At 39.8% G+C, this 12663-nt stretch overlaps 1 protein-coding gene across 1 annotated transcript; it reads right to left on the bottom strand.

Moving 5' to 3' along the window:
• Nucleotides 1-1315: 1315 nt before the first annotated feature.
• On the bottom strand, nt 1316-10898 carry LOC134532478 (uncharacterized). Its single transcript, XM_063368897.1, has 4 exons — nt 9020-10898; nt 7443-7664; nt 4551-4658; nt 1316-2431 (listed from the first exon to the last, which is right to left on the bottom strand). The coding sequence occupies exons 1-4, from the start codon at nt 10528-10530 to the stop codon at nt 2326-2328; spliced, it is 1947 nt and encodes a 648-aa protein (XP_063224967.1). The 5' UTR covers nt 10531-10898; the 3' UTR covers nt 1316-2325.
• Nucleotides 10899-12663: the final 1765 nt, after the last annotated feature.

Here is a 12663-nt window from a genome sequence, read left to right as displayed (position 1 = left end):
GCTGTGTTGAAAAGTTGAGAAACTACGTGTTCTTCCTGTGAACTACGTGACTTTCTAGTCCGCTCTTGTTATGGCGTCCTGAAGCTCTGCACAGGCGTGAGAGGTGAAACAGGAGTGCTGAGGGGGAGGGGAAGTGTAGCTGCAAGCTTCGAGCAAACTTTCTCCTTCCATCCTCCCGGGCGACACCAACCACCGACGACCACCGTATCATCAAGTATCCTTTGCTTTCTGAACAGTGGTGTTTGAATTGCAGCATTAAATCTCAATTTTTTTTTTAAACTGCCGCTTACAGTTTAAAAAATGGCTGTGTAAATCATTCAGCTGAGGAAAGAAGCATGACAATATGGTATACATATATAGCGCCAAGTTTATACTGTGAATTGCAATTAGACATGGGGACGACCGAATCTATCAATGAATTCATTGAATGCTTAGAAAGAAAAACGTATATCTTTTAATCTTGAAAATTGATTGTAAAATTTTTTTCTCTTTCTGTAAATAAACCCACGCCAACAGTATATTGCTACCATAAAACAAAGGTAATATGTATTTAGGCTCTGTAAGAAATTGTGATGCACGAAGTACAGTTTTTTAAGTTTCTAGTGAAATAAAAACATCAACACTATTACAAGAAAATATTAACCTATAGCATAACATCAGTCTAGGCCTTTAAGTCTACCTTCAACCATCTTTACTCATCTATGCATAACAATATTGAGCTAAATTCACTTCTTTGACGAATAGGCCTAAAATACTAATAATATAAATTATTATTGATAAGAAATTAAATATTGTGTACATGTGGAAAATAATGCTGAGGAACTTAATGCAAAAAAACGACCAAAATGGAGTTATGAGGTTAGCTAATCAGAAGGTTGATGTATAATTTCGGTAGGATTGGGTGGGAGGTGGGGGGAAAACTTTCAATGCAGAAATTTGTCAACCACAAGGTTTATAAACAAAAGCAACGAGATCAATTATTTTAACTTTCATGCTTTTAAATTTTGCATGGTGTAAAAAGAAACAAGGACCTTAAATACTGTAAAAACTGATTGACATACACACCACTACACACACTTGCTGGTGGCTGTACGGTTGGTATCACAATGTACTCACCCAATAAGTAAAACAGTTTACTTGTTTGTTGATTTATTGATGTTGAGGTTTGAGCGTTATATCACGATACTTCATGTAAACCATTAAAACTTTGCAAAAGAGTAAAACACAGTGAAACTCTTAAGACATATTTCAAGGAACTGTGAGAATACTTCTTAGATGGCAAAAGGAAAAGAAATAATGTGTGCACACATGGACATAACTTTTTAGTAAATATATATTTTGAAAATAATATAATATTAAGCACTTCTTATAAATGAGGTTAAAAAGTAACAATATGTACAATATTAACAAGTCCACAGTATTTGCAGCAATGCCGCAGGATTTGGTAAATATGTAGTATAGCGGTATTCACGAAAAAAAATGTTAAAAATCCGAAAATACTTTTATTATATGCTCATTCACTTCCTCTTTTCATTAAACCCGGCGGAGATAAGAAATTCCAAATACTTTAGGAGATATCGCTGTTCTTATTTTTCAATACAAGACCTGTGCAATCGTTCAATCGCAGACATTTTTTTTTATTTTGCAGTGTGTTTGTGAATGCTTAATTAATTAAAATGGTCGATTAGGTCAGGTCAGTTACATTATAAATACTTTCAAATTAAGCGGACATTAAAAATAATGTGAATTAATTTTAATGGTTGTTTAGTTTTCAAGTATTTATAATGTAACTGACCTAACCAAACAAACCGGGACAAAGGATGAACAATAGGAACTCACGTAATTTTATTTTACTTATTACTTGCGCAAAAATATCCAAATAACAAATAAAACATTAAAATTTGAAACGTTAAAAACCCACCTAAGTTAGAGGCGGGTACAATTCCTTTGCCATTAGAAAATGTTGTAGTCGTTAACCTATGCCGCATGAATGCACAGGTATTGTGATGAAAATTAAAAAATTTGATATCTCCTAAAGTATTTGGAATTTCTTATCTTTGCCGGGTTTAATGAAAAGAGGAAGTGAAAGAGCAAATCAAATAATAAAAGTATTTTTGGAGTTTTAACATTTTTTTTTCCGCAAATACCGCTACACTACATATTTACCCAGGATTCCACAATCGCACATTCAAGGAACACAAACTGTGCAATACAACAGGTATTTTTCGGTGCCTGATCAGGTCTTTACGAACACATGGACACCAGCGTGAGCCGTCTTGACACTGTCCAGGCGATGGCACGCTGTAATGAACAGCGCACCCGAGGCTACGACGCGGGGAAGCTGAGGAACTGGTCCAGCGAGGGCCCGTTCCTGCCCAGGGGGTCCCGGGGGAACATGAGCAGGTTGTCGACCCACGTGAACATCAGCAGCCTGCGCAGTTACAAACTCCAGTTCCTCAGGAAGCCTGCACATCTCAAACCAACATAAAACAATACAATCTAAGCTGGTAAAAATATAAGGAGAGTGATAAAGATAAAAACGTTTGTGAGAAACGTACCCATAATAAAAAAAAAAGTAAAATTAACACAAAACTGCACAAATTGTAACGTGCAAAATTTGAAAACAAGCATAAACCTACAGAAAACAAAACATTTAGAGGCAGAGCTATTTAGTAAATTTTTATCTGGAACACAAAATAAATCAATTTACAAATTGATGTGAGCAGAAAAAGTTTTTATTTTTTTTATTTATTACGTAGATTTTGTTACATACCCACCAACAGTCCTTGAACTTTCTTTAGTGGTGGGCACAGATACAAAGTCATTACTAAAAGTGTAATATACCCCCCCCCCCCCCCCCCAACCCAACAGGGAAACATCTCAGCAGGCTAGACAACCGCAATATTACCAACATATGAGGACTTGAGCACCATGCACTTACAGTGATGACAACAATACAAACAGAAATAATACTGTAATTTCAAGCAAAAACCAGTACATACATGGAAGAAAAAAAGGGCACAAGGCACATACAATGAAGGACAGATACAAATAAGTACCATTATAATATAATTAATAAAGTATTTAAATCAAATTATGAACAAATACAAGTACATTAAATTTAATAATAGACAGGGATGACTCCAAGGCTGGGCCAAAAAAACGCAATCACGCTGGGCCATTTTTTAAATAGTGTTGTTTGTCTAGGTTTTTAGGTTTTCTGTAAAAAAAAAACCATTATTCAGAGGTGCCCTCCCCCCCCCCCAAACACTATGACTCACCCCCCCCCCCCCTTCCTAACTTAATGATGCGCCCCCCCCCCCCTAAATTTTTTATGCCATTTTCTCAATGATTTACTCAATGATTTTATAATATTATTATACTTTTTTAGTATTATATTTTATCACATTTTGCATTAATTAAAACTGATTTTCTAATAATAATTTGGTCATATTAGGTAATATTTCCATCCTGAACCGACAGATGCCAAACTGCTTTTGTTGAGGAAAGTGCGGGGTTGCCAATTTGATTTACAAGATCCCTTTCAATTATCAAAGCACCAGAAACGTATTTTCACATTAGAAACTACAATTATGTAAATAATATATACATTTTTCTCGTCTTTTAACCCCCCCCCCCCCCCCCCCCCCTGAAATTTTAATGACGCAGTCTGCGTCGTTACCCCCCCTTGTGGGCACCCCTGCATTATTTCGAGCAGAAAAAAATTTCATTTTTATTCGCATCTAATGTAAAACTTAACACCTTTTAATGTTCATTGAGTTTTCATGATTTCATATAGTAAAAACTTTCAAAGATTTTATTGCCTCATATGATCACTTGATTGCATCTGAATTTGGTGGTTAGAATTAGTAAAACTAATCAGAGTATAATTTTGCTAGGAAGAACATCAAAATTTCTTAAGATAAAACACACATTTTCAAAAGTTTATTTTCTAAATTTTCCTGCCTTTTTATTTTATACCCCTGTAAGGCCCCTCTAATTATTAGGACCCTGAAAAAGTAAATAGCCCAGGCCCCGCAAAGTCTAGGACAGGCAATTATGACAGGCAACCACTAATGAGTAGGGACAATATTATACTGTGAATTCCGATAAAACCGAAATATCACATAAAAGCTTATAAATGCACAGTATAACACCAAAATGGAAGTTAATACACCATGAAGCACTGAAATGCAACCACAATGATATTAATCAGCATTTTTGATCAAAACTTAACTTAAATCACAAAAACCTAAAGTATATTGGAAAAATTAATTTTTCTCTGTTTTGATTCCACAACTGTTACCTATTACTAACTTATTTTTTACATTACGTCCTTTGTACATTTTTGAACCAAGTAACTGCAGATTTATTTTTATTGTTCAGAGTGCATCATGTATCAGTAATAATATGCTATCTTTATGAATGAACAGAATTAATAATAAAAAATAAAAACAATACCACCGAAATCTCCTGTATCAAAAACAAAACCATAAAATCCTGACTGTACTGAAGATGTGATGAATGATGGTGGGTGTTGGTGGCAGTACCTCTCCTTGATGGTCCTAGCCATCTGCACGTCCTCTGCCAGGAGGTCCCTGTAGTTGTCGTTGGACACTATGACCCCGTCCAGCACGGCAGCGCACTGCACTATGTACCTGCACACCAGCACGCCCACCTTGCATGTAGTCACTATCACTGATGTATCACTAGTGCTAGCACAGTGGCATCGTTAAGGGTCCCGCCTCGTCAGGGGTGTATCTGTGTCAGCGAGGCGGGATGATAAGCGCGACGCCCGCTGGTGCTTCTAGCGCGGTGTCTCCTCTGGACTGGCGCGCAGTCTTCTCGTCGTGCACAACACAACTGTGAAATTTTAGCGGTGACAGTAACATTATATGGCCGAGAAATGAAGATAAAGATGTAATGCAAGTCCCTTAAGTGCTTTCAAGAATCTGTACTGGTTGTTTTACGCCTAAAAATTACTCTGAAAACACGCGTTTTAGCCATTTTAACGTTTCTAAAAATACGGTTTAAAAACTTAATCCGAAATCAAAAGTACTTTTCCGCCCTCAGCGAACTCTTAAATGCTTTTCGTAAGCAGACCCCACTCGGATATCTTGAGTAGTTTAGAAATTGCGTTGTTTTTCCTGAAGCTCTGCCCACCGTGTGTGTGCCCAGGTAGGCGGGGCCCTTAACACTCAGTTTGAAAATATTGTCATTGCAAAACTGCCTCCGGAAAAAATACCCATTGAAAAACTTGCTTCAAACAGGACTTAAGAAAAACAGATTTTGGATATAGGCCTACACAGCAGAACGACTCATGAAAATAACATAACAACGTGCGATACATTGTAAATATTGTGATATGTGATCTTTTACAAATATTGTAATAAGCAAAATGTCAAAAATACCACACTAGGCCTATATAAGTTTATCTCAAAATATTTTTCATCACATATTTTAGACACACGAAAAAAGGACCAAAGATGACTAATAGATTGATACATTGCACAGTCTACTACAGGACTATTCCAATAATTAATTCATCATCATGCCAATTAAAAAAAAAATTACCTAATGGTCTGTGGGCAACACAAATATAAGTTTGTACAAAGTTGTAGCCAAGATTAATTAAGTTTACTGGAATATTTGAGGAAATAATACATAAAATAAGTAAAAGGTCTTAAATTTTTAACTCAGTACCTGTTGTTGTTCTGCCTCAGATATTCACCGAGTGTAATATAATGGGTATAAAAAGACACAGGTATCCTAAATTAACATCACTTGTACGACATTTTACACCCATTTTATTACATTAAGTGAACATCTTTTGGAAATAATTTGTGGCAGAACAAATGCTAGGGAGATATTGAAATATTGATTTTGAAGTATCGTGAAGGGGAAGGGGAAATCCACCTCACTTTACCTCAATGACGTTAACAATTAGAAACATAAAAAAACAATGGCCCTTGTAAAGGGACAGGCAGAGTGCCAGACGTGTTGTGCAACCCCTAAAAAAATAAGCGTAAATATCAGAAATACAAAAATACACAACTTTATTATTCTTTAAATCAAGCCCCATATGAATGTAGAGGGGCAACACATAACAAGAATTACGAAAGAAATAATTACGTAAACAGGTACTGGAGAGCAATACAAATACATAGCCAATATACAAATGTTATGTGCTAACGTTATTTAAATCAAGCAATTGCAAATAGAATGCTGTCTGTCCGGACGTGAGAGGTGCGGCGGAGAAAAACGGCAAACGGCCCAACAGAAAATGGGACGAATGCAAAAAAAACAAAATCAAAGAAATGCACAAGGTTAAACACACTGGCAATGCAAACCAGAAAATTACGAAACAAATTCGGTGTCCAGCAAACATTACTTTATGAGGCCAAGAGGAGGCAAGCCAAACATGACGCAGATGGCAAACTACAGAATTATCACCAAAAAAAAAAAATGTAAGACACCGACCAGAAAACACCTCGTAGCCATGCATAACACGGCGCGACGCCGAAGCACCCTTCACGGCGATCGCTCCCGGAACAGAACAGAACAAGCAAAATAATTACAGCCCTATATATAAATAATCCAGATGGCGCTAGTGTCGCACTCAGTAGGCCTGGAAGGAGGCGCCTACGTCACGCGGACGTCACAAGGGAGTGCGGGAGGTGGCTTTTAAGGGAACGAGGGAAGGGGAGGAGCCGGCGGGCGTCTGAATGCCGAAGCGCACGTTGCAATTTGAAATAACCCTTAAACACAAGTAATGATGAAAACGTTAGTATGGCTAGAGAGACCTAGCCTTTAGAAGACTTGGGAGGGACTGGGTAGGAAGAGGGGGGGGGGGGGGGGTGTTTTTTTTTTTAAGTAAGGAGCAGCACTGCGCAAACCTCGTCTGTCAATACTATTTCGTGAGTCTCGCCTCCTGCCCAGGAGATCCGAGTTAGATACCCTGCTCGGCTCAACATGGATATTTTTTTTTTAACTGAGAAATTTGGTGTATGTTGCCGGTGGGATTTTTTCCCCACTCATTCATTTTGCCAATGCTCCATTTCCACCCCCCTCACCACCCATCGTCTCTAATAACATCAATACCAACAAAGACGTTGAGCCCTAATACATCATGATCATCATTGTCGGTGGTACGCAGGTCTCTTTAAAAAAAAAAAAAAAAAAAAAAAAAAAAAACTGTGGAAGTTTAAGGATCTAGGCACAAAATCTAGGAGCCTGCTATAAAAAAAATATACACTTTTGTGAACAGTTGTAATTTTCCGATTTTATTTTAACATTTAAGTATTGGAAAGTGCCTGTACGGCAAGTTTGTCCTACATCAGTAATTAGAGTTAACTAATTACAATTTTGTTACCGTCCCAGTTTCTCGGACCATCAATACCAGGCGATGGTTTGGAAAGGAGGGGCCGGGCAGCGGGGCTCACCAGTCGTCGTAGGGCACGACCAGGCGGTTGTCGACCCAGCGGCTGGGCGTGAAGACCACGTGGCCCGCCCGCTCCAGCTGCCGCAGCACCAGCCGGTCCTTGGCCGCCAGCTGCGCCCTGCGGTGGTGCGGCAGGAAGGCCACCACCTTGTGGCCGCGCCGCACGAAGTAGTCCACGCAGATCTGCAGGCCCCGGTACGAGAAGCGGCCGTTCCCCCCGTGCCTGGGCACACCGGCACACCGGGTCCAGGCGGGCACTTCGCAACTGTCACCTGCGAGGGTCGACATTCTCTCCCGGCGACGACAGGCTGGATCTTACTAATGCCGATAAATATAAAACTGTAACAAGCTTGGAAGAATGGCCTAGCTAACTTGATAGCTCCAAATAGATATTACAGCCGAAAATTAAAAATTATTAAAAATTGGCAATGACCGGTTTTTTCTTTAACTGTATGACACAAAGTTGGCCTCAGTGTTGTACAAATAAAAAATAACTAAATAGTGCTAGAACTACATGCAGGCTTCTGGTTACAAGGAACAATCTGAAGTAATAAAACACATGGTCAGGCACTGAGGCGGAGCTTTGCTCTTTTCATTTAGCGAGATCATCACATCATCATAAATTACCTGGAAAAAAAAATATCAAATATTAAAAATATAATTTAAATTTTTAAATTTTAGTTCATATTGATATGCATTTTTATAAATTCCTCAAAAGCACCACAAAATCAATTTTCTAAGAACCAAAACTTTTTGGAGGCTATGGCGCCCTCCCCCCCTCATTTAAAGGCCCCAACGAGAAGGTCCAATGGTGCCCAAAGACCTTGGGAGCATGTCAAAATCAATGGACTTCAATTTTTCTGACATTTGAAAAAAAAAAACGGTTAAAATGGGGGGGGGGGGGGGGGGGGGGGGGGGGGGGGTTTGAGACGTTCGAACCACGGGGAAATTTTACACCATGCCAGCCTTCATGGATAGAAAAAAAGTATGGTTATTGCCCATAGCTCGAAAGTAGTGGTTTTTTGTCCATAGCTCGAAATTAGTGGTTTTTTGCACATGTGATCCACCCCCCCTCTTATTACACATTATACTCATGAAACTGTTGTATTGTCATCAATTACATATGCTTACAAAGTTTCAAATCGATACGACAATTATAAGTAGGTTATAATCGACTTTCAAGATTTAATTAAATACGTAGTTAGTTACAAGTGAAGCTAATAAAAGCGTGTTAAAAAAAATAACATTTTAATACAATCTTGACCATGCAAGAATTATTCAAGGAAGGGATTTTTGTCTTTTAGTCATGTCCCTGTTTCTGTAATTGCCCTTATTTATTTTCTAGTAAGTCTAAAACTGTAAGTGTAAGTGTGTGTATTTTCTAGTAAGTCTAAATGTGTTAAAGTGTGTGAGTGTGTGTGTGTCTGTGGGTGCGTGCGTGTATATATTTTTTTTTACTGTGGTAACCATTAAAGGTTTTTCACCTTGTTAGCATGTCAATAATTTAAAAAAATAAAAAATTATGACACCCCACAATGTTTCTGGCAATGGTTGAACGATACGGAGCGATGAGCTCACCCCATGGCAACGTTACTGCCGTCTATGATGACCGGCCGCAGCCCGCGCTTGCAGACCGGCTGCGAGCTCGGCAGGTACACGTTGCCCCCGAACGAGCTGACTGGGTTCTGCATGCCCGCCCCGGGGGGCAGGCTCCGGGCGTCGCGGTCGGGAGGGGCCTGCGCGTGCACTGCACGAACGCCGGCGTCGTACTGCCAGGCGCGGTCCCCAGCTCCGGCCCTCCAGGGGGGCACGGTGCCGTAGCACTGCCGGCCCCGCTCCGGAGCCCCCCAGCGACTGCTGGAGCACGACTGCCAGCTCTGGTACATCGCCTGGCCGGCCGGGTACCGGCCGCTCATGCCGGACCAGGCGTGCTTCTTCTTCCGGGGTCGCGGTCGTCTTCTGGCCGACCTGGCATGGTGCACACTGCTCGACACCGGCTCGTTGTCAGTACCGAGACAAGCACGTTGCGTCTGGTTTTCTTCTGCAGGTTTAAGTGCTGGCTCTGGTAAACTTTCAATACTGAGATCATCCTTTTTCTCATTCTCGAGAATGTTGTGATAACCCGTCTCATTTATCTCTGGTTTTATTTCATTGTTACTCACTTCTTTGCCACCAACACTGCTCTCTCCTATTGTGACGGCTTGTTTTCCCACACTTCCTCCAGTGTTGCTCCCATCACAACCCTCATCTTCACTAGAGCTTGAACTTTCTATATATATCACAGGTACAACCTTACTTGTATTTCCTGAAAGTGTTTTCGTTACTAATGGTTTAATGCTAGTGGCACATTTAACAGTTCCAGCCATGCTTGCTCCCAATAACTTACTTCTGCATTTCAGCTGACCACACTTTAATGGTAATTTTGGTTTGGAAACTTCATTTTGTGTTCCATCTGCTACATTCCTTTGAGAAAAAATTTGTCCGGAATTTTTTTCTTGTGTGTAATTTTGAATGTCTGCATATGCTGCAGTATCTGTGCTTTCCGAATCATTATTTTGAGATACAGCTAAATCATTACTAGTGTTCGATTTTGAACATGTTTGTTTGAAAGGTAAAACGCTCCTACAAAGTGTTTTTTTCGACAATTTTAAGCCATGTTTCACAACTTTAACCTTGGTTTCTGCAGGATGCACTACAGAATCCTCACTGACTGTAATAGAAAGTCTTTTGAGATTATCCCCTAAAAATAAAATTTTCTCGTTATCTTCAATAGATTGTGCTTTATTCGATTTTCTAGTTGATTTTCTTTGGAGAGTGTTACCACCTTGGATGTTATGCCTTTTTAGTGGTACTACTTTAGAAGATTTCGTTCCTACTTTAGATTTTGGCGATACACTAAAGGTATCGTCGCTTGAATCACTAACTAGTGTTTCAGAACTGCTGTCAGACGAACTGCAAGGTTTATTCCTTTGCTTAGTGATACGTGACTTTTTAACCACTTCGCTTGTAAATTTTCTGGGTTCATTTTTACTAGATGGAAAAACATCGCTTAATTCGCTGGACAGGGTCTTTCCACTGCGAAGCTTCATGTTTGAATGCTTATTAATGCAGTGAAAGTGTTAGAAATTTTAGTAAGAATCAATCTATTACCGTCGCTTTTCCACAATTAAATGGCAAAAAAATAGTCTTGCAATGTCTTGAAAACATACGAGGTTTTTATATCAATGATTCACTATTTTATATATGGGAACTTTATAAAAACGTTGAAGAACAAGGCTGAAACTGAACAAATTTTCTACATTAATTTATAAACATAAGTATTTTCTAATACTAAGCAACACACACACTACCTTGTACGTTTTGTAAACAATACCGAATACCTTACCCAGGGTTGTCGTATGTTTAAAAACAAAAATTCTAGAGTTCTTCAAAACATCCTTCAAATGTAAAATAAAACAAAAATAAAAAATCTACATAAAAAAGCTAGCAAAATTTAATAACAATTATAAACCTAGGACTAAAGGTTATTATATTTTTATTGTTTTTTTTTTTAGTTTTTATGTGAAAATAACGAGACTAATAGAAAAGGAAAAATTTTATTTTTTCGGGACAAATTTAAAATAGCTTCAATTACAATTGAATATAAATATTTCATAAAATGATGACGCCGACCGCCAATGCTCCTCTGTCGCATAGACCGCTATGCCTCATCAACGTCTCGCAAAAGCGTGTGCACCGAACGCGCCCGTGCGCGCAGCAAAGTGCAGTTCGTGCGACGAGGCGAACGCCATACAACGAGTGCTACACCGGCGCAAGGATCCGGCCGGGTGTGGCATATCCTTCCGCCGCACTACAACAAATTGTTATAATTATGTTTTTCCACAGGATTTTATTAAACATTATTTTTTATTAATTAATAATTAAGTCTTTGCAAAATCATGTTTCAATGTGCGATTTGTCCCGAACCTGGCCGGTTCAGTTTCCCGCGAAATTCACACGTTTCCGCGGGAGGGCTGGCGGGGGAGGGGGGTCGCGCGCGGCGACACCGCTAGTGTCCTTCGAGAGCTCAACCAGGCCGGCAGCCTGCGCGCAACGCGGAACCTTCAACATTTGCATTCACCGACATGTAGTTTTCCATAGTGTAATTTCTTTTCAACCTTTTGTACAGTTCCGCGGTCGGCCTAGATTTACCATGAGGTACTTAACTTAATTCAATCAGTGCTCCGAGATGAGTGTTTTACGTCATACGTAAGTACTGTGGGGAGAGTATGTGGTTTTACGTCGGCGCTTCACGCCCAACCTAGCCTACAGGCTACTTAGTTTTGGCCCGCACGGGGCAGCCAGCAGGCAACACGTGCCATCCAACTTAATAACGATTCAGTCCCTGGGACACACCTAGTCACCACGTAGAGTCGCCGGAGACACGGGCCTACGTGTTGCTAGCCCAGTTTATCCAGAGCTAGGTATTAGTGCAGTGTATTGTGCTTCAAAATATCGTGTGCCATGTCAGTGTCTTTTGTAACTTTCGCGTCACGTATACGAGTCTGCCCCTCACGCGCATAAGAATCGTGAGCCGCCACTGAGGAAGTGAGCTGCGCGTGTGACTAGTCGCGTCGGGCAAACCGTTACGGCCAGAACGGGCAGCACCATGTATTGGGCTGTGCTGTATTAAATTCAACAACTATCTGAAGAGGTTTTGTGTTATTATTCAGGCGTCCCGAGTGGCCTCAACAGCTCGGGGGGCCCTACTGCGTTGACCCCTACCTCTAGCCACAAGGCCGAACCCTCCCTGAGAACACGAACCGGACAAAAATTACGTTTAAATAATCAGAGGTAGCGGGGACGGCGTCAATGAAAACATTCAAATATTATATTCCCTAATATAGATATGCAATTTCACCAGAATTTGATCTTTAGCATTAATAAAACTAACACGAGTATAATATCTCTAGAAAGAACATATTTTTTTCATTAATTTCTTGCTTTTTATTATAAGACTATTCTGTACCTTCCAGGCACCCCGGTAAGGCCCCTCTTAGTAGTATTATGGCCTTGAAAAAGTAAATTGTCCAGGACCCCGCAAAAACTAAGGATGCCACTACTTTTACGTAATTTAAAATTACATATGTGTAATATATTTTTAAGGGATCCAGGCTGGTAAAGGACATTAGTACGTCTCAGGCCTTCAAATAATATAATCATGATGTGTGCAAAGTACCAAC

Source organism: Bacillus rossius, chromosome 6 (assembly GCF_032445375.1).
Source record: "Bacillus rossius redtenbacheri isolate Brsri chromosome 6, Brsri_v3, whole genome shotgun sequence".
Taxonomy (NCBI): Eukaryota; Metazoa; Arthropoda; class Insecta; order Phasmatodea; family Bacillidae; genus Bacillus; species Bacillus rossius.
Note: the sequence above shows the minus strand (reverse complement) of the source record. Positions and strands in the feature narration are given on the sequence as shown.